The 22,677-nt window shown below is 38.9% G+C and overlaps 1 protein-coding gene across 15 annotated transcripts in view; it reads left to right on the top strand.

Annotated features, from left to right (window-relative positions):
- The window catches only part of MAP3K9 (mitogen-activated protein kinase kinase kinase 9), a 79,115-nt gene that overhangs the window by 19,826 nt on the left and 36,612 nt on the right, over positions 1 to 22,677 (top strand). For all 15 annotated transcript variants that reach the window (XR_013952209.1, XR_013952210.1, XR_013952211.1 and 12 more), the window contains exons 3-8: positions 6,046 to 6,226; positions 13,097 to 13,245; positions 16,699 to 16,874; positions 19,315 to 19,555; positions 20,327 to 20,449; positions 21,181 to 21,334. Coding sequence is in view for 2 of the 15 variants with exons in the window: in XM_080595409.1 (XP_080451535.1) it covers positions 6,046 to 6,226; positions 13,097 to 13,245; positions 16,699 to 16,874; positions 19,315 to 19,555; positions 20,327 to 20,449; positions 21,181 to 21,334 (1,024 nt within the window). In the remaining 13 variants the exon portion in view is untranslated. The remainder of the gene's footprint in view (positions 1 to 6,045; positions 6,227 to 13,096; positions 13,246 to 16,698; positions 16,875 to 19,314; positions 19,556 to 20,326; positions 20,450 to 21,180; positions 21,335 to 22,677) is intronic.

Raw genomic sequence — 22,677 nt, 5'->3', positions numbered from 1 at the left:
TCCAGATTATCTGATTCCCAATTGTCTTTTGCATATGTGAGGCTATGGGAGGTGTGCATCCCTGTCACGCATGCAAGATGGTATTTTGTCTCAACAAAAGTGTGCATCTTTGGCCTCCAGGGCAGCCCTTCTCTAGTTCTGTAGTTCATAGCAGAGTTGAAACCTTACTAGCGTTTTATCTATGCGTTTTTTTAGATTGTCTGTATTCCTTCAGAATCCATTTGTTCCTCTGTTTTGCCTACTTAGAACTGACAGCTGCTTTGGGGAACTAATACAGGATGTTTGCAGTAAGGAAATTTAAAGCTGCAGGTTTCAGTGTTTTTACTGCAATGATACCTCATTGTGTATGGACACAGAATAGTCCTGGATACATATAGTCCTGGTCCTAAACATTGTAGTGAAAATTGGTAAGTTGCTAGGGAAAGTTCAGTGTTCTAGTGTGAAACCCAACCATAGGAACTGTCCTTAAAAGTCTCATTAGAACAACAGCAGTCTTAAGTCCATTCTTTTGGTAGCTAATCCTGCATCGTCTAATGCCCCATGGAGCAGGCATCTCCGTAATGACTTGTAATAACAAGACAGAACTGGCAGATCCCCCGTACTTGCAGCTATGCGAAGGCTGAAGGATATAATGGTATCTTAGAAATCTCAATCAAGTTGCTTTTTGTATTGCTTTGAATACAAAGGCAGATGTTTTTGTCTTTTGTGAAACACAATAATGGAATCCTGTGTGGAGCAGGAAGAGTTTGTGTCAGTCATACTTCAGGGGGTCCATTTCTGTCATGTCTAACTTCAGTACAAATCTTGGTTTAAACAAAAGCATTTGAGTTGGCCCTGGCTCTAGAAAAAAAAGTGGAATTTTTCTTGGTGTCACTAATACACAACTGTGACTTACAAAACTGAGAACTGTTCCCTTTGGGATCTGTTATCACTGGGATCTGTGTGCTTCTGAAGACTTGCTTACTTTCAGAAAGACTGAAGTTCTCTGTCCTGTCAAAAGCATGCTAGCTCTTAACACATATGCAGAATGTTACTTAAACTGGAGAAAGTAAGCTGGCTTCACCTGACCTCAAGAAGCTGATTTCTGTCACTTCCAACTCTTTGCTAGAAAAGCTGCTAGCCCAGGTCACAAACAAGGATAAACCGAGAAGATCCTGGGTATGTCATCAGTTCCCCTCCCCCCCCCTTTCCCTCTTCCCCCCCCACTAAGAAACCATCTTCAAATGGTACCCGTACGGGATAATTTAATTCCCCATCACTCTTCAAGCAGATTGAGATTGGCATCTGTATCAGGAAAGTCTCTAACGACATTTCTGTTTCCGCAGCTGGTATTGCTTACTAGCTGAAGACTATTGGGCATGGTGCAAGGTCTTGTTAATGACCACCATTCAGGCACCTGCCAAATGTACTGAATGTATTGTGCAGGTAGAACTCTTTCAGTGCTAAAAAACACTGAAAATGGTAAGTGGCAAGTTTTCTTATCTCCAGCAATATGTACTTTTACTTGCTGTCATGTCAGACAGAATAACTAGGAACTCCACCAGACTGAGTCTTTTCAAGTGGTCTTTGTGTTCTGCCAGTTAGTCTGTCTTACGGCCAAACCAATAAATGTTGGCTCATTACCTAACCCACCTCTCTGTTTATATGGTGCATTCTTTTCACTGCACTTCAGGAAGCTTTCTCACAAGATTCTGATGTGAAAATAATCCTTGGTGCTTCTTGCGAGGCACAAAATAAGTTCTTAAAGAATACGTGACAACCTCAACAGCCATTTTCATTTCAGAGAAAAAAGTCTGGTCTTCGTGACCTAGATAAGAGGGGACCCAGTGCTCAATTTGTACCTTTCTGTTTCTCTACTCTGAGCTCTAAAGTGCCTGGCTTGTCTGTTGTCTTTCAGGACTTGCATTTTGCCCATCTCTCAAGAAACCAAACAGTGGGGATGAGTCACTAAATCAATGATTCTTGAGAGTCCTCTGGTAATGAAGTTTATTAATAAAACCCTAGTGGTGGCAATTACCCATCTGAATGGTGTACCTGTGTCTGGATGATCGCCTGATCAAGGACAGGTGCTGCTGGGGATGCCGAGGCCTATTGGGGTCACGTTCTGTTCCTGTTCTCTGAGCTGGGACACCCTCAGATACAGAAGGCTTGTTTGCTGGGCAGCATTCGTCTGACCTGTAATTAATTTCTCGCTGGCAAGGACTTATTTTCTGATGGGCAAGTTCAGAGTCTTTCAGGAATGTATGCAGACGTATGTGAGCACTTCTGGATTGCTATTTCTGTCAGCATGTGTGTTCACAATACCCTTTATCTGAAGTTGCTAGCAGCTAGTTTAAGCCACCACATTTTGCTTCGCGTTTGCATTAGGCAGTGGACATGGTATTGGTGATTTGCTGCTGATCAACCGAGCTTTATAAAGTTGTTTGCTTAGCAGCTGGATCCTCAGAGCTGTCTGTGCTTGCGATACCCACTTCTGTTCACCAGTCCCTTTTGCACACTGCCAGTTGGTTCTCACCTGTGCTACTTACAATTAGCTTTTAACCTGTGCTGTACAGAGAAGCAGGAAAGAAGTGGTTTTGAGTTGTTACAAGCAGCAGTACATAACATACGTTCACCTACAGCTTGACTGGCTCCGTGCATGCTCGCAGGAAGAGATTCCTTGCACAGACCCTGCTGGAGCAGGGAGCAGTGAGCCACCACCACCAAGCTGACGTGCATTCTGCGTGTTCCTGCTGATTCAGCTCTTGTTCTTCCCCAGTTGCCTAAAAACTAGGCCCAGTATCTTGGCTGCCAAACAGCTTCTTTCTTTAAGGCTGGGAATACGAGAGATTTTTAATTTCACTTTATACCTTGCTTTCCTTGCTTTTAACCACTTGCTCTTATCAGATCTTTTAAATCAAGAGACCAGAATGAGAATATTGCCTTAGTAAATTAGCTGGGGTTTTAGGTGCTTTATATCTTTCTGGATTTTGCTAGACTGATGATAAACAATTATTTCTGATAAATTGGCTACTGTTAGTTCTGTCCTGAGTGGTCACATCTATTCAAAGATGGACAGTTAGGTTAACTCTGCAACTGCTGTAAGTGTAGGAATTACCTTACTTATTTGTGTTACATGCTGTGCTGGATTCTAGTAAGTGCAGAAGGGATAGTACTTTCTGAAGAGAACTTACACTAATAGCATTAAATGGAAGGTAATAACCGGTTATAGATCAAGCTCACAAGAAGGAGACCATATTGATTTGCAAGAGTGAAATGCATTTGCCGTGTCCTAGCAACCTGGCCCGTGTTAACTCTAAGGTAGATTAAGGTGGAAACTGAAAGGAACTGATATTTCACCTATTTACAAGATACTTCATTGAAATCTGAATGAACACAAGAGGGAGAATCAAGGCTTTTGGTTTGAAAATCTGAGAGAGAGACTAGGGAGACTCCTAGCAATTGGAAGTGAGCCTATTGATGCTGACCAAGATGAAGAGAACTGAAACAGATGCTGGAGAGAGCTGTAATCCTTAAAATTAATTTCTACAATTTTGGATTGCAGGATTATTATCCCAAGCAGTTATTACAATGAAATAATGGGGAACGTAACTGAGGAATCAAGGGCTTGCAATACATGCAGCTCTTTCATTGTCCTTCCCTGTGTTTTTTTTGTTATGGTAATTTATCTCAGCATACATCTCACAAAAGAACAAGTTCATGGATACAATAGGTCTGTGTAAGTACTAATTATTTTGTTAGATCTTAATGCAAATAATGGCAGTTAGATTTAAATAATCTCTTGCCAGGAAGGTGTGTCCAACCCAACCGTGATATTTGGCGTTCTGTCCTGCTGTTGAGCAGGTTCAGAGACAATATGATCTGCCTTGTGAAGAGCAAATTTGCTTGCACTTGTGATTCTGAATGGAAGCAAAAACACGCCCCAAGCCCACGCTTTTTTGTTTCAAAGTGTCGCTTTACTTTTAGAACTTCATTATGTCTCTGTATCTCTGCAGTTAAATTTAAAATTAGATTATATTATTCTGCCAGTTATTTAAGCACAATGAGTATAGGCTAGAAAGAAAAACTTTTATGTCCTAGGAAGTTTCTAACTCTTGTAATCAGTGAGAGACTGGTTAGCAATATCTGTTAACAATTCTTTGGCTGCTAGGGAAAATGAAGGGAAAAAAAATCTAGCTAGAAGAGACCCAAAGGAAACCTACTTTTGTACCTCTGATTCTTGTGGTCCGCACTGAGGTATGGCTCTAAAAAATGCATCTGGTTTTGCCCAAATGAGGAGAAGGTTAGTTATGCATTTCTTGCAGCCTTTATTGCTGTCAGAAAGCTTCATGGAAAGGGTCACTTCAGCATCTCCTAGTATTAGCTGGTTTCTAGTAATTGACATGTTTTTTTCAAATAATGTTTGTGTTCTCTGTAGGGTAGCATTCAAACTTCTCCTTCCTCTGTGAATAGGAAAGTGGAGCATTCAGTAATGTTAGAAATTAATTTTTCAAAAGAAGCAAGAACCAAGAGCTTAACCATAAGTCTAGTTTATTCACAACTTGAGTTGGCCAACAAAAATCTTTAATGAAGTAGTATTTTGTGAATTGTGAAGTCTTACAGAAAGGGTAGGGTTTTTTTTGAATTTTCAGGGAACATATTCTGTGTAAAGTTCATTACAGTAAATGTAATATTTTAACACTTAGATGTATTTGTATTGTACAGAAGGTGTTCAAATAACATTTATGCTTTTATTTCATTGGAAGTCTCATTTTGATTATTAGAGGGGAGTATGAGAATAAACGTAAGATTATTTTTAAAGAAGCTGTTAGCTTTAGGCTGACACTGGGTTTTTTTTCAAGGACTGCTAAAAATGGTCCTGAAGATGATTACGTACTCTATTTTTGCGGTGCTTTTGCATTTTAGCTGTTTCATTATGGTCCGTGACTGTGGTTTTGTTTGTTTTTCAATTTACACATATACAGTGAACCATAACATCTTGTTGTCCAAGAGCTGGTATCTGTAATGACATTAAAAATAATAAAAGGGTAGCTGCATAATGATGCTGTGTTAGTGGCTTGATTTTTTTCTTTTTTTTTTCTGCTATGAAGTCATTAGACTAATGAAGTGGCTGAAAGTCACTTCGTAGGCTTATGGCTACTTTATGTCTGGAAGTTTAGTAGGCTGTTATATTCTGTTGCTTGATCATTGCTCTGCACTTTGTGTGGTCATTTCATCTTAAGATAAGGAGGATAATAGGTGCTGTTAAAGCAGAACAGATACTTCTGGTTTACACCCATTTCACAGTGGTGTGACAGCCTAGCTTGCTGGATAAAGGTGCCTGTGTGCCTTGTACCAAAGCATTCTTGAGTTCTGCTCCCCACTGTTTTAAATTCTTGAGTGTAGACTCCTTTGTCACTGCAATGTGATAGAAACTTCATTAGCTTAACTAAAAAATGTTTAATAATGATGGGGGGGGTGTAACATGGGAGTGTTTATGGAGTCTTGGACTGGTCATGTTATTACTGATCATCAATTTTTTTTTTTAATTTGCACTTGAAAAAAATATGCGTATGTAGAGCTTGCACTCCTAACTCATTTACTTGAAAGGTGCATCCAGCCGGTGTGTGTACTTGGATTTAAAAAAAAAAAAAAGTCCTCTAAGCAGTTTGAGAAAAAGATTCTATTACTGGCTTGCTGAGAGAGGATTAATTAGGAAATGTCTTCCCTTATCTGGATTTCTAGAAGTTACAGTGGTTTACTTCCTTTTAGCAGACAATTATTATATAGAATAATAGTAGGTACTGCATTAAATCGTTATCTTATTATCTGTTTATTCTCTGGGGTTTGATATTTTGGTTAAATTTGAAGCTATTTGCTAGACAGATGTTCACTTACCACATGAAGGGATTAGCTTGAAATACCTTGTAACAGAGGGCAGTATGTTTGAATAACTAAAAGTCAGGGAGAATTTTGGATTTGGGGAGATCACCAGGAGGATCTTTTTACATAAATACTAGCCTTACTCTGCATACCTTTTGTTCCCCCCCCCCCCCTCTTCTCCAGTACTGATACTCGAAAAGGTGGAAAACGGAGATCTGAGCAACAAGATACTGAAGATCACGGATTTCGGCTTGGCCAGGGAATGGCATAAAACTACCAAAATGAGCGCAGCTGGGACGTATGCCTGGATGGCTCCTGAAGTCATTCGCTCCTCCATGTTCTCCAAAGGCAGCGACGTGTGGAGGTATTGATTTGGTGTTAAGTGACTGGATACTGAACAGTAACTAGATCTGCCATGGAACCTATTTTATGTTTAAGAATGAGTAACAGTGAACCATATATTAAAATCATGGGTTTAAGAAAACTTTATCCACTGGCTTTCCATCCACCTAACTCTGAGACTACTTTGGTATTAATTGTAAACACTTTTTCTGTAGGAAGTGGTAGACCAGCTCCTGCATGCCTATAAATTTTTGTTCTTCCTTACATTTGCATTCAGATTATTTTAGGATTCAGAGCCTCCCTTCAGCTATTGGCTGACATAACCAAAGGCCATAAAACGAAGCTATGAAATCCTTGAAGTTGCTACTTATTTAATGTTTTACCAAGAGTAAGATCATTTTGTTTTGATAGTAATCTGTCACTGATGCTTATGTACACGAGCACACTGTACCTCATGAAATTCTCTCTGCAGTTTCAGCCTGAATGCAATGTTTTCCACATTGATAAGAAGTTTGAATTAATTCTACCCTCCCAGACTTTTGCATAAAGTGATACATCTCTTCTGTAGGTCAGTCTGAGTATGTAGTTCATAAGTAGTAATTTGAATGCGTGTGTTGTCTTCTCCATTCAGGCAATGAGATTTTGAGAATAAGAGCTATTTTGGTAGGGAAGAGCATAAGGATTGCCCCTGTAGACTTGCAAAAATAGAGTTCGAATGTAGCTCTAAGTGAATTGGTAAATCCAGAATTCCGTAAATAACTCATTATTGTTGTCCTAGGATACTGACTTTTCTGGATGCTGTGAAATACAGAATTAGTACTGAACATTGGAAACAAAGTAGTTGAATATTTTTTCCTGTGAGGGGAGAGGTATAGAAATGTCAAGCTGACTGGGTCTTTAGGGTAATAAGAATTTGTCATTGGCCAGCAGTGCTCACACGCAGTGTGTGCATGATGTGAAATCTGTCAGGCTAAAGAAATATCCCAGCTGGAAGAATTGTCTGGCTGTTATGGAAGATATTTGTGGTGATTTTCATTCTCCTTACCAAGTTGTGCAGAATAGATAACGTATTGCCTTGTGGATGAATGTGTGAACTTAATTTGCATGCTAATCGTATGGATTAAATTCTGACTATCATTAAATGTGGTAGCCCATGTAGTTAATCTGAGAAGAATTGTGCAAGAACCAGGCTTTTACTCTGAGTGAAGACTGGTAGAAATGAAAACCTGACAATACTGATTTGTATTTAGCTTTCCAAACTCAAACCTCAGTTTGCACCTCTGAAAAACAGTGCTAGGAATGGCATTTAAAGGAGGAGGGAAGAAGGGAGAAGGAAGGGGAAGGAAGTTACAATCACAACTCCTCTGTGATTGTAACTTTACTGATCCAGGCATGCTGAACAGGTCAGTAGATATTCTGTACCAACATGACCTAATTTTTAAAAAGATAAATAATATTAGGGTCTATTGATGACTTCTGTCATGGTAGTTTAAGAGCCCTATACCCATGCAAATATTAGTTTGGTCATTGAGTTAGGTCGTAAATCACGTAAATATTTTTAGCTTTTCAGAAGAATATTTTCAAGATTCATTCATTGCTTTATTTATGTATAGTTACCAGTCTTTCCCTCAAAATAGGGAAAGTGTTCTTTAAACTTCTCAGTGTTCTTTCTTAAACAGAGGGTCATCACCATTAAGAGAGCTATAATATGTTGTCTCTGAAAAAGAGATCTCTCTCCAAGGTGGCCAAAACCTTGAATCATGGTTAAATTTGCTGAAAAGAACGTGGCATTTGAGGCATGTATGCAGAGGACAGATTCTTGCCAGTGCAGTCACTACTAGCTCGTCAATGACTATGAGTACTGGATTTTATAAAGGCAGCAATGGACATGTATAACAAATCCTGTCCGCCCCCCAAGGATGCAACTTGAAATTCTTAACAGGATGAACTTTTATATCCTATTAGGCTTGCCCTTCCTCTTGTCTCCTTCAACCTCTTGGTTAATTACTGGTGTTGAGAGAGCTTTTTGCCTGATAACCAACCTTCTAAGTTAGCGTGCATACCATCAACAGAAATGGATATTTCTGTCTCTAACATTGACAGACCATTTTATTTCAACACCTTTTCTGAAAAGCTCATTAGAATAATACAGCTGGCTTAACTGTTGCCTAGCCTTTCAACAAGAATCTTGTTCTGCCTGTGTTCTTGCTGCACAAATGCAAATAGCTGCTGGTGAAGATGCTTGCCAGGACTGAAATTTCCTGAGTCAGTCTTTTATTCCATCATAAATAACTGCTTCATGCAATTCCTTTCAATACTGTATCAAGCTCTGTTTTAAAAAAACGATCAGGTTTTTGTCCCAGTCTCAGGAGGGTTGGCAAAGATCTTAAAGAAGAAGAATCCTCTGTGCTGGTGTTTATCACCATGGTTTTGGCCACTGTAAAGCTTGTTGGTGATAGCACTTTGTACATCTTGCTAGTGAAAATCTATAATGCTGTGATTTTTTTTTTTGTGCTGCATTCACAAATTTTAGGTATATAGCAGAACCCTTGTGCTTATATTTATTGCACAGAGAACAAAGAAACTACCTTTTTATTTATATGCAATTTCACATACAATTTCTGTGAGTCTAGTGATGTGTTTGAGAGGAGAGTTAGGAATTTTTGAATTTGTAGGGGTTAAACTGAAGGACAGATATTGCAGCTTATTCAGTGTTGCACCGCAAGCTAATGTTAGTAGGCATATGATTTGAATTTCCATGTCATTTTAAATGCTTAAATACATTTCTTGTTTACAGCCCACTTCATTTTTGACTTATGCATCTTAAAAAAAAAAAACAAAAAACACAAAACATATCAATATGATTGGTATGAAGAAGGTAAGGCCACCATACAACCTTCATCTGCGTTCCCTGTGTTCTTCAGTTCAGATGCTTACAAGATGAGCCTGCTCTGAGACCAATGAAAAAACTAAGAATTAAATTTTCATTTAGGAATGGAATACTAGAACTACTTCAAAAAGACCTGATTAGCAGATCATGATGTTTCAAGCATTCAGTGGTGTAGAAATTTTGGTCATTAGAATATTTCGTAAGTATAGAGGCATACACAGCAGACTGCTGTGATGTCATCTCTGGAACTACCAGTTGAATAACATACAAAAATACTAACTGTTAATTGCTGTTAAAAATATAACAAAGTTAATTTTTTTTCATAACAAAAGTAATATTCTGGTTGCTGTTATTGCTGGGATCTCCTTGTTGTGCTGATAGTCCCTTTCTTACGGAAAGTGCTGGACCTGGGGCACTGCAGAAGAGGAGCCTATGGTACAAATACCATTGAATAATAACGGTGTGAGGAAATTAGTAGTTTTTCTAAGTTCACACATTTGCAAGAGAGGTGGGAAAATCACATGTGAAATCCTGCCGACCTCCAGCCTCCTTCTCCCTGAAAATCCAATGTGTAGGATTGAACCCAGTGTTAAATGGCTTAAGGGATTACTGGATCGCTGGTAGATGGTTAATTATTCATACAAGTGTCAGTTGACTTGAACACGTGGTTTGTATCATATGGTTCTTTTTGTAATCGAAGTCCAAAAATTACTAGTGAGTGCCAGAAGAATAAATTAGCTTGATCAGTTTTTTCTTCCCGGCTGAGAATGAGTAGAGCTCCTTGATTCTTTCTTCCCAGACCTCTTTTTTTTTGTATAAATCTCCTCTGTCTCTGTTCTTTTACTTTATTATTCCCAATCCCTTACTTGAGAATTAATGGAAAGCCCTCTTTTCAGCAGCTGCTCTCTCACTGCTTAATCAGTTGGGGTGTTTTTTGTTAAAATGCCACTAATTTTGTGGAAGTGGCATTCTCAACCTTGAACTGCACATGTGGAAGAGATGGCATTAAGTTCTGCTAGAAATGAAGTAAGCTTTCCTGCCATACGTATGTCTAGTGTCATATTAGAAGAATCCGGATGTTTCTGTATCTTTTAAAAATTACCCTGCAGAAGAAATGTTTTGAACACATCAACAGCACTTTCCTAAATATTCCATTAACAAAAGTAGCTAATATGTACTTATTACTTTACCACCAGTTCTGGATAAACACAACTCTTTGGTGGTTTGGCCTATCTTATGATGCTTTAGTTATACTAAATGATAGAAACAGCACTTTGAGGGCAGGGAACTGGTGGACATACGAGTACATTTGGGAGCATTCAGCTTTTGTAGAGGAAATCATGTCTTGTGAATCTGTGAAATTTCTTGAATGAATTGCCGAGTATGTGGGCAAGTGATAAGATTGCTTATATTATGTTTGGATTTCTAAAAACTTTCTAAAACCTTTTATCAAAAGCTTTTAAAGAAAGTAAATGTGTTCAATGTAATCAAAAGTGATTTTAAAAAGTGATAAATGGTTAGGTAAAAACATACACTAATACCAAGTTATTCGGGATAAAAAAAATAATGTACTGCAGATAGCTGAGGAAAAATTTTACTATACTGAATGATAAAACAGATGAAAGTAATAAATGCAGAATAGTACGTGTGGGAGAATTTCACGTGTACAACAATGGGCTCTAAATTATTCTATTAAGATTCAATAAAAAGATGTTGGAGTTGTTGTGGATAACCTAGCTCATCTTGTAAGAACTCGGAAAGGTAAGGGGCAAGTTAAAATTTAATAGGGAAGAATGAGAGAACTAAACAGGAAATACTATGCCTCTCCCCAAATCAGTCAAACTGTGGTTTTGTCATTCCTACAAAAAGGTTAACATGGAATTAATATACAAAAGACATCAATGTCAAAAAAAAGATGAAATGGCTTCTGTTTGAGAGTAACTAGATTCGGATTTAGCTAGATCAGGATTTGGGGGGCTGGAAAGAAGATTTGGATGGAGTGGGAGCCTTTGAAATTGTGGCATGGAAGGAGCTAGTAGGGAACATACGCTCACTGTTTCTGGCATTGAGAGAACTACAGGGAAACATATGAAGTTATCAAATGGCAAGCTCAAAACAAATAAGCAACTATTTTTTAGCAATGCATCCTTAAATTGTGGAACTCGTTGCCACAGAAATTAGAGAAGAGTAAATGGGTTCAAAAGAGTAGGACAGGTCAATGGAAGAAACGCTTGTCAGTCCTCTGTGAAGGAGCTGTCTCTGGCTAGGGTTTCCTAGAAGCGGAGAGAATGTTGTGGGGTTGGGTTGTTTGAGGGAAGGAGCTTGAGCCACCTGTGACAGGATAGCCAGTCAGTCAATGTATTTACAGTTAACCTGAAGCATGTGCCATCCAGAAGCACAGCCAGATCTCAGCGGTATCTCTCTGCTAGCACAAAAGGGAGAAGGCCATGCTTGTCTTGGTTTCTGCCAGGATTCACCAGGTTTTATGAAGCATATGCACTCCTGCAACCTGGTACTTTAGATGCTCTCTGTCAGGCTGCCGCAGGGGTTATGCTATTGTTGAGCCTTGAAGATTTGGTTCTGTGGTGCAGAAGGGATGGTAAGTTCCTCTTGCTTTACAAACAATAGCACAGCATGTTGCAGGGGTAGAATTAACTAAACAAACCCCTGAACAACAAGGGCTGTTTGGTTAAGGTCTCATGAAATAAATTGCTGAAGAAATTAACATTACACTCTAGGAATTTGTAGTGATCTGATGTTATCTTCAGCTCTTGAAAACTTTGCCTTAAGAGCAATCGTTTTTAATACATAATTGCTTTTTTGACTTTGGCAGCTTAATTTGTAATGATCTTTAAAAATTTATATTTCTGGAGAACATCTTTCTTTTAGGATCCAGATGACGTAAAAGTGCTGGAATTAATATATTAATGTTTGGCACAGAAATGCATGACTACTAACTGGAGAAAGAGGATAGAAAGTTTAAGATGTACAGGTCCATACAGATGATTTTCTTTTTCTTTTTTTTTTTTTTGAAGAATTGTTTGAGAAGATAAAACCCTTGCAGTGATTTTTTTTTTAAAATACGTTGAGCAGATTTACTTTTTAAAATTAACGTATTACTGGCTGACTGGCAATGCCCATTTTCACTTAAGTGTTTTACAGTATCGTATCCTGAATTCAGGAGCATGAAATTACCCAATTTTATGGAGAAAAAAAATGTCCAGTTTTGCAAAGTTTCCTAAACATTGTGACTGCTATAGGAACAGTTTTGGATTGCTCAGAGAAACAGTTACAATGCATGTCTATGCATTAATTCATCTGAGGTTGTATACATGTGAAGACATTCAGAGAATATATTTTTTTAAAGACAAGAAGTTTTTACGTAAGTATCATTTGCTTTGTTTTTAAACCTAAGCAAAGTTAGAAACTGCAGAAGCATACTGTGCAACTCCTGGGCTTAAGAGTGACTGATTTTGAAGAGGGGAGATGCTAAGAATGGATTCTTCCTTCATGACCACAGGATTCCAGAGGAAGAATCTGCTATGTAATCTTACTATCAACCTCCGTGTTATAATTGTTATCGTAATAAAATCAGCAAAAATCCTGCTTCTGTTGCTTGATATTCACCTCATAAATTCAGAATTAGGAATGTAGAGGTGGGGATTGTTGGATTACCGTCTGACAATTTCACTGGAGTTTTTTTGAAAATGTGCTAGCAATTACAAAAAGGAAAGCTAACACACAGCTTTTTACAAATACAAATAAATACACTTCAGGTGACCTTTTATTATTCGCCCCTGCTTCCAAATTTTTTTCAACTAAACACTGAAGCTATCTTAAACTCTCTTATTATTAAAAGGAGGTAAAATAAGGCAATTTACCAGAAAACTGCAAATTCTTCAGCGTACCAGAATCACTCTGATAGGTTTGTGTGCTGTCTTGCTGCTTAACGAAGAATACCTTAAAGTCAAGCATTTACTCTCTTTTATCTTTTCTTGATAGCTACGGTGTGCTGCTTTGGGAGCTGCTAACAGGGGAAGTACCATTCCGAGGAATTGATGGACTTGCAGTAGCATACGGTGTTGCCATGAATAAACTTGCCCTTCCAATCCCTTCCACGTGTCCAGAGCCTTTTGCCAAACTCATGGAAGGTAAGCCAGCTCTAGTGTGAGTATGGTTAGTATGATTTGTGCTGTTGAGTATTGCCTCCTGGTTTTGGTTTGATACCTAAGAGCACAGATTTCTCACATGGCTTTATTCAATGCTTCAAGTTATTGTGGGACCCTGGCTTGGTTGTTAGCATGCTGTGATGGTGAATCTTTTACAACAGTAGTATGTGAAAGAAATTCCCTTGCCACTTTTTTTATCAGCAGGCTTAACTGTGAAAATGGGAGCTATTGTTATCATCATCTAGCTTGTTGTTTTCTAGTAGTGAAAATGCAATGACACCAAAGCTTCACATAGTTGGCACTAGTTTGAAACCTTCAACTTGTTTTGAAATTCATAGCTTGAACACTTTGCTAGGCATTGTCAGGTTGATTTGGAATGAAACCGTACCCTACTGACATTTCAGGGAGAGGTTTTAAATGTGGCTTTGACAACTGAAAATAACCCAGATTTTCAGTCAGAATGGTGTCTTTCTGCCATGCGTGTGGAGATGGTTCATGCCCAAAGAGGCCCATGTATGAATGAAAGAAATCAAATGTCAGCAGAGCTTCTGTAGTTCTTGAAAAGGATTCAGTGAGGTAGCTTTTGGGGTGCACCTTTGTGACCTGGTGTTCTGGAGATTGCAGCTGCTTGTGTATCTCCCAATCTATATGCTTCTGTCTGTCTTCCCTTCCTCATCCTCCCTCCCTCTCTCTCTCTGAGTAGAAAGAACCTTTAGTCTTTTGTTTTTTTCCATCCGTCTAGTCCCAAGGGTTTCAAATGGTTATATATAAGCATTTTTATCTTTAGTTCGCAGAAAAAAAGCGGAGTTAGAGAAATCAAGCACGTTCTATAGCCTTAGTGAGCAAAGAGTGAGATCGAACGTAGAATTTGTATTCTGGGGCCTCTGGTGGTGTTTTAACCCCAAGAAAGGATTTTTTCATGTAAGAAAATGTTTCTGATGGATTTCTCTGCGTTGGGAATAGTTTTCCATTTCTCTGATCTTTTCTGTATCTGACAAGCTTCAGATAAATAAAGTAGAACATCACACTTACAGTTTTGCTGTAAAGGTATCCTACCGGACAGTAGACAGCAGCAGAGCTGCAGGTGTAGTAGCTCAAAAGGAATGCAAAGCAAGAAATTGTATCTGAAACAACTGATGGAATCAACAACATAGTGTTTTGCCAGGGTAGTTTATTTTGGCATGGCTCCGTAAAACAAGGACCCTCAATTTCTTAAACATAAGTAAAGTATCTGCTGATGGGGTTAAAAATAATGCCCTCTATTGGGAAAGTCAGGTAGAGGCGTATGGCCCGTGCTTGAACCCAGCAGCGCAGGGGTAAGCGCACATTTGGCTCTGGAATGCTCAGCTTCTCCATGTGCAGGGAGAAAAGGAGAACAAGAAAACAATTACCTTCTGCCCCTTCACCAAAACTGTTTTTCAGACTGGCTGTTTCTCGTCTGGGTGAACTCTTGTTCCCCTAATGCTGCTTTTGCTTTTGAATTACTGCTCTGGTGGTCTTCACTGAGACAACAAAGCTGAACTTTCCCTCTTCACAGAAAAGATTTGTATGTTACAACTGTCCTCATTAGTGCAAATAATGGCAGATCCAGGCCTGGGAAAATAAAAGCCACGGGCCACCTGCATAGTTATCCTGTTCACTCATTCATGCATTTGGCTGGCTGCAGCATTTTGTTTTACTTTGGGTCATCTTTGCTTTGCCATGCTTAAAACCTGGGCTAAAGGGGCAGGGATTATGCCACTGACAGTCCAGCTGTATCACCCATTGCTGCTAATTGGTCAGCAGCAGGGGACCTTGGGAGCACTCTTAATGTCCTCAATTCTCTATTTTGATAAGAGAAGCAATTTGAAATCCATAAACACAAATGTGTTCCAGCTTGTGCCTCCTGGAACTTGACCAGATACTTAAATACCAGCATCTTGATACCAGCAGTTTCAAAAACAAAGCTCCCAAATGTCAGTAACACTAAAATCAAAGCAGAGAAGATCTGCAAAACCAGGCCTCAGCAGTTGCACAGATTTTGTGAAATGTTATTTTTTTTAATTACAGCCGCTCCTTGTTGTGTTTCAGTCCATAAAAATGATGAGTGCATGCTTTTTAGGACATCGCCAGAAATTAAGAATAATGCCACCTTTTTTCCAACAGTAAAGCCTAGGAAACCTTAGAACAACTTTATAATTCTTGCTTCCGAATGCAGCAATGTATGTCTCGAATCCAGTGACCATTTAGAGCACTGATAGTATAGTATGAGCATACTGAGAGAGATCCATGTACTAGTTACTTCAACTCATACAGCTGTTGTCCCTAGCTGTGCGAGAAGTGTTTGAATGTTAAGTTTTTCTGTTTACTTGTTGTCAAACTTTGGCATATAGGAATCTTGCAGTACTAAAGTGAATTAAGGATATATGTTGAACAAGAACCTGTGTTAAGTGTTAACATGGGACAATATAGAATGAGGGAGTGATATTTGCTACGGGAGTTGAAATAAGGCTGAAGTCAGAAGGAAGACTGAATGAATACACATCTCTTACTCAAAAGTGTTGCAAAGTCACACATTTTGACCTAGTAGCTTTTAAAAACATGATCTTAATGATTTCATAGATGGAGATGTTACTCCACACCATTTTCTATTTCCATATCTGTTTTCAGTGTTCAGTTCAAATGGGTAACCAAAATTCTGTATTTCTAGAGGTCTGTAATTGAGTAAGTCATTGATTGCATTAGATTGTAAATAAAACAAGCTTTTTTTTTAATTTATGGTTTCTCTTAAAAGCAAAAGAAAAAATCCCAATCAAACAATTTCCTCTGAATAGTTAAAAGAATCATAAATGTACTATTTGGTGTCATTATTTACTTGAATCTCCTATTTTCACTCAATTTGCCCAGCATTTTCACTCAAGTATGCCCCGGATGCTTTGCAGGAGAGTTTTGCAGTTCTGTGGAAGATTCATAATGACTCAGCTTAGCATTAGAAAGAGCTCTGATAGATATCCTTTTACAATATGGCTGTTAACTTTGCAGTGGAAGGGTGCTAAAAGAACTGTGTACGAGAGTCTTGCATATCGTCTTTACTCAGCACATATAAATTAAAGCCAAATATTTAAGGAAATTATTTGTCAATTTTTATACAAAATTGAAAATGTAACTGTAGAATTGGTAAACCTCTATTTTAATTGAGGTTTTATTGCAATACAACCTAGTAACGAGGTAGTTCAAAATTTTAAGTGATGTTGGATATAGTATAAGCATGGAAGCATGAATTCCGTACTTGATTTATGATCAGTGAATAGTCAATGAAAGTGAGAAATAGGAAAGACGGGGTAACACAGTGTGCATGCCATTGTCAGCCACTGGGGATCAGTAAAGTACTACTCATAGTCTCAAACCTTCTTACTAAGAGATGCTTAATAGTTGCTTGTCTTTGTCCTGTTCTAGATTGTTGGAACCCTGACCCACACTCACGACCTTCCTTTACCAGTATCCTAGGCCATCTCACTGCCATAGAAGAGTCTGGTTTCTTTGAAATGCCCAAAGATTCCTTCCACTCTCTGCAGGAAGACTGGAAACAAGAGATTCAAGAGATGTTTGATCAGCTCAGAGCCAAAGAAAAGGTAAGTGAGGAAAAAAAAAACGTCCTTGCTTATGTTCTCTGGATTATAGTTCTCCTATTTCATCATTCAAACAGGGATCACCATTTAGTGCATCTCAGCACTAGATTTGTCTGTGCTTTACTGCAACTTGTAATAAGTCCTTATGTCAATAGCAGGTTATGATGCACACTAGTGCAGAATCATAAGTCAAATACATGTCTGCATCTTTAAATACACATCTGCATCCTTAGCTGCTGCTCAATACTGTGGTGAGTATTGTGTCCATTATACACTGTGCAAATTGCTGTGATGAGTTGTCTTCATTGTTTAATACATCTGATAGCTATTTCACTACAGTATCTTAACGAAGAGCTCCAATAATAATTGTTAATAAAAATAGGAGGAACAATTCCAGATTACATACTCCAGCAAACATTGCAGCTTTGATTCTGTCAGGTTTGTGTTTTCTAGGTTGTGGGCACAGCCAAAGTGGATTAACTATAATAAACACGAGTGCTAACAGGGGAATGGTCCAACAACTGTTGTAACTGAAATCCATCTGGGTAAATAGCAGGGAATGAAGGTCCTAGCAGGAATAAAAGGAACTGTGATCATCAATCTCAAGGAGTGGAAGTTAAGCAAAGAGGATGAAGTTCTGTTCTTCAAACGCAGTCAGAAAGAAAGTGCAGCTTGCTGCATCAGTCCATAAGGACCTTAACACAGTACAGTGTTGGAATGAAGTACTGCAGTGGAATTGTTACTGAAATAGTAGCATTTCACTGCCTCTCACCTGAAAACATTCATAATAAACACCCAACTTGATTTGGGCTCAGAAGTTGAGTTTAGGAGGTATGTGTGTGAGGAGGATGATCTTGAGTTTAGGGGAGAGAAGCCGCAAAACAGTTCTTAAAACATTTCTATGCACATACTGTAGTAGCTTTTGGAGGAAAAAGAAAAGCTGATAGGTATTTCCCTGCTGCACAATGTGGTTCCTTAGCATAAATGTGTTGGAACAGTTCTTGAAAACCAGAAACTTCAACAGAGAAACAGATGACAAAAACAGATCTAGACTGCTCTCATATTTTGAGTACTGTGTTCCTCTACAGCAGTGGGGAAAGAGATTTAATATCCTATTCACCTCATGAGTAAAATGAACTAAACCTCTGTGATGATTGCACAGGTAACAATTACATTATTAAGAAAAAAAAAAAGCATCTATCTGATGAAGAGTTCAAATTGAACTTCATCTTATTTTTTTTACCTTCTGTGGTGGATGTAGCCAGCTGGAGATAATTATTCTGAGTGCTGAATTCTTTCGTGCTTGTGGTGAGAGGAGTGCAGTGAGAAGAGCAAAATATTTTGAGATCTCAAGGACCATTTCAGTTGATTCATTTCCTCAACAAAGGAGAGGTCAAAAACTTTGCAATATGATTCTTTATGCTTGAGAAGCAACCATGCTTAGTGGAAACTGATGGGAATGGCCTCTTCACGATGTTTTCTTTATTGATTTTTATGTTAGAGTTGGGCTTTGTGCTATTTTATGATGCATGACTTGGAAAGGTTATTTTTAAACAGTTTAAGTCAATACTGAAGCTAACATACGTACTTACTGAACACGAAAGTAAGGATTAGTTCTTTTCAAAACTAAAAATAAATATTGCAAAATGGGTTCCCATGTACATGGTACTCTCCAGTGGTGCTTGAAAACATGTGCATGTCAGGATATCCAGCATCTTTTCTCATGACCTTGAATTTAGGATTTAGTACCTTTTCACAAAGTCACAGAATGTTTGAGGTTGGGAGGGAGCTCTGGAGGTCATCTGGTCCAGCCCTGCTGCTAAGGCAGGGCCACCTACAGCAGGTTGCCCAGGACCATGTCCAGGCAGCTTCTGAATACTGTGTGTTTTTTGAATAACGTGTGCATGCCCATTGCTTCTTGTACTGTCACTGGGCACCACTGAGCAGAGTCTGTCGTCTTTACACTCTCCCTTCAGGTAATTATACCCATTGGTGAGATCCCCCTGAGCCTTCTCTTCTCCAGGCTGAACAGTCCCAGCTCTCTCAACCTTTCCGCATAGGAGAGGTGCTCCAATCCCTTCAGCATCTTGGTGGCCCTTGGACTCTCTCAAGTATGTCCATGCCTCTCTTGTACTGAGGAGCCCAGAATAAGGGATGGTACTCCAGGTGTGGCCTCACCACAGAGTAGAGAATTTGGACATATATTTCTAAAGAAATTTTAATGCAAAATGTTAATACTGATCAGAAGGGCCTTGAATGGCAAGTGCTGAAGTTCTTTAGCATTATTTTTAGGTTTTTGGCTTTCAGCTGAGCCTTTAAACAGTGGTGCTAGCAGTGCAGTGAACATAAGTCACTGCTGCTGTACCTTCAGAGTGGGTAGTAGTAGCCTAAATGCCCAGATCATGAGGTAGCTTTTCTTTTCTCCTTTCTGATCGCCCTGCAGGAGCTTCGCACATGGGAAGAAGAGCTGACTCGTGCTGCTGTTGAACAGAAGAACCATGAGGAGTTGCTCCGAAGGCGGGAACAGGAGCTGGCAGAGCGTGAGATTGATATCCTGGAAAGGGAGCTCAACATCATCATCCACCAGCTGTGTCAGGAGAAGCCCCGGGTGAAGAAACGCATGGGGAAGTTCAAGAAGAATCGGCTCAAGTTAAAAGATGGCAATAATATCAGCCTGCCTTCAGGTTGGTGAGGCGGGCAGTGTCAGGCGAAATGGGAGGAACAGGTGAACCTGTAGCTTTGGTGCCTCCTTTGTGCTGACACTTATGCATTAGAAAGTATTGGATGTACTTTGGGAGAAAAAATAGCTCTGGCATCAAGAAACTAAGTTTGATGGTCTTATGGCTAGCATTCCCCACAGGCAACAGTTCAAAGTGTACAGGAAAAAAAGTGAGTTTGAGATGTTACACTGTTAGTTGAAAGACTGTATATGGCTCATAGCAAAAATTCTGGTGTTGCAGTTTAGCATGTTACTGCTCAAAATGATCAGTTTAATAAAGATTGTACCTTTTTAAAAAAAAAATGTTGCTGCTCTGGGAATATTTTACAAAATGCAGCAGAAACCGTAAGCTACTGGATTTTTTGCTGCAGGAATCTGAAAAAAAAGTCAAAAGAACATGTTGATAGCTGTGAGACCACAGCACTACGCAGCTAGTTCATATGTGAACTCAAGTTAACACAAAAGTGATCTCTAATACAACCCTGAAAGAAGTGTTAACTACTGGTGAGGTGTCTGGGATATCAGAGTGTCTTCATGAATATGAGCATGTCTTTGTCCCGAAGGAATTGTGTAAAAAATGGGCAGCAATTAGCTGTAAAAGTTTAGTTTTACATGGGTCCTGTAAATTTCATGCTTTGAAGGTTATGATAAATGATTAATTCTTTTTTCTTATATTTAAAAAAATGTAACTGTCTTTCTGCTTATGTTTTGATTTTTTTTTTCTTTTGATAAACAGATTTCCAGCATAAATTCACTGTGCAGGCTTCTCCAACGATGGATAAAAGGAAAAGCTTGATCAGTAGCTGCTCCAGCCCTCCTGCAAGTCCTACCATTATTCCCAGACTCAGGGCCATACAGTGTAAGGAGCTCAATGTAGTATTGAATTTGGGAAATGTGCAGTCTGTCAGCGTGGTAAGATGCCAAGATTCCATATCTAGGACAGGACTGTAAAAAATGTTCCTAAAATGTTGGCCTTGTGCCCTGCATGTATGAATTTAGAGAGAAAAATAGCGTGTGTTGGCAAGTGGGAGTGGGGAGTTGGGTTTTGTATTCTTTGGAGTCTAAGCCTCACCTATCTTCTTGAAAGATTGCTGCTGCGCTGTACAGAAAATACATTCCTTGGGTGTACAGGCTGATCTTTAAAAGACTAATTTGCAGAGTAGATCTGTGAAACATAAGTGAAGATGATTAAGTTACTGATGGAAGGACAGAAAAACAAGGATGGTTGTCATGAAAGTGGTGTTCCCATAATAACAGAATTAGGGAGATAAGTGTGTACTAGAAGTATGAAAGGAATGTTAGCTAATGTGCAGTGTTTGTATCGGCTATCACGACACTTGTGTTTCTGGTATCAAACTGGTATTTCTAAAAAAGAAACCAGTGGAGAAATAAAGCCATAAAGCGTGTCTGCAGCTATTTGAACGGATCTGGTTGTTAGATTAGTGTTGATACATGCTGAGAATTATGTGAAAGAACCCCAAATGGACACTTCCGCTACTATTCTTCTGGCTTGTGTTCTTTGCGTTGTTTTGGGACCAACCTGTTTATCTGTTTTTTCCCATTTTCCCACCATTTTTCCAACTTGTTTAGTGACTCCTGCTGAAAGCAGTAAAACATGGGGACGAAACTCAGTCCTTCCAAAGGAGGAAGGAGAGGAAGAAGAGAAGAGAGGCCAGAAGAAAAAAGGGCGCACATGGGGACCAAGCTCACTTTGTCACAAGGAGCTAGGTGCAGGAGAAGACGGGTAAGAAGAGAGGGCCTGGAATCAGACTGGTGTCCAGGTTCTGAAACTGGTTATGAGCTGGCTCACAGGAGTTTTGCCTGTCTTCTTGCAAGCAGTTTTCTGCTTACAGATTTGCTGTACCTGAGGTATTAGAGATCCAAAACAGAGACCCATGTTGCATTCAGTCCCTTGCTAGAGGTCCAGTACAGACCTGATGCTTTTGCTGTCCGCTATTACCTTATGTCTATTTTTAAGCAGTAGAACTTCCTTTTACGCAGCTCCTTAGCTGTGTAAAACTATTTCTTTTCTGGTTTTTCTTTATTTTCAGGCTCAACTTACTGTAATTTCATATCATGTCTGCAAATATTTATTTTACAGTTCTCAACTATAATTTTTAAAAAGATTTTCCATGATGCTGTTTAAAAAGTATCTGTAGAGCCAGTCAAACATTGTCTTTTCCAGCTTTTTTAAAGGACACATGTACCTTGAGTGAATACATATCTGCAGAAAATCACTTTTAGGACATGAGTTGCACCTGGCCCTTTTCTGTAGATTCTTGTTCTGTGGCACCGTTTTTTTCTGTGAATTATTTCTACCCGTACTCAGATTATTGCTGAAATGCTGCTTAAAACAGAGGAATATTTTAATGATCTAAGACCCATGAGAGGTTTGAATGCCTCATGATTTTTAGCAGAACTTGAAGCTTTCTCCACTGCTAAATTGATAGTTTGACTTTTTCCATACTTTTAGCAGGGATAATAAGATAACTAAGAAGATATCTTTTCTTTAATATTGTGTGTTCAGGTGTGAAACTCCTAGCAAACAGATGTTTATATAATGTATCACCACTGCAGTATTCTTCAGGAGGGCCTAAATCTAAGCATTCAGTGCTCAAGAGACATTAGGATAATGCCCTCAATAATAGGCTTTAACTTTTGGTTAGCCCTGAAGTGGTCATGCAGTTGGACTAGAGGATCTTTGAAGGTCCCTTCTAACTGAACTGCTTTATTCTATTCCAGTGACATTAAACTACATTCTTCATTCTAAGCACTCTTGACAATATGTGTTAACAGGGCAATGTGGAGGAAGCTTCTTTGGCTGCTGCCTGTACTTTATCTGTACTGTAGACAGAGCATTGCATTCTTCAGAATTAAAACATGCCATATTTTACAGTCATTAATTATTCAAAAAAATATAAAAGGTCAGGAGACTACTGAAGCTGATAGAGAAACACTTCAGCCTTGAAGTGTTTTAGGAATTAGGGTAATAAATCTTTTATTCTGTTTTTCTGTTCCTTTCTGTGCAGTCTGAAGAACTGAATTGTTTTCGAGCACAGACAGCTGAAAAGGAGTTACATGCTAACT

Source organism: Anser brachyrhynchus (assembly GCF_964034855.1).
Source record: "Anser brachyrhynchus genome assembly, chromosome: 5".
NCBI lineage: Eukaryota > Metazoa > Chordata > Aves > Anseriformes > Anatidae > Anser > Anser brachyrhynchus.
This window is presented reverse-complemented; position numbering and strand designations above follow the sequence as displayed.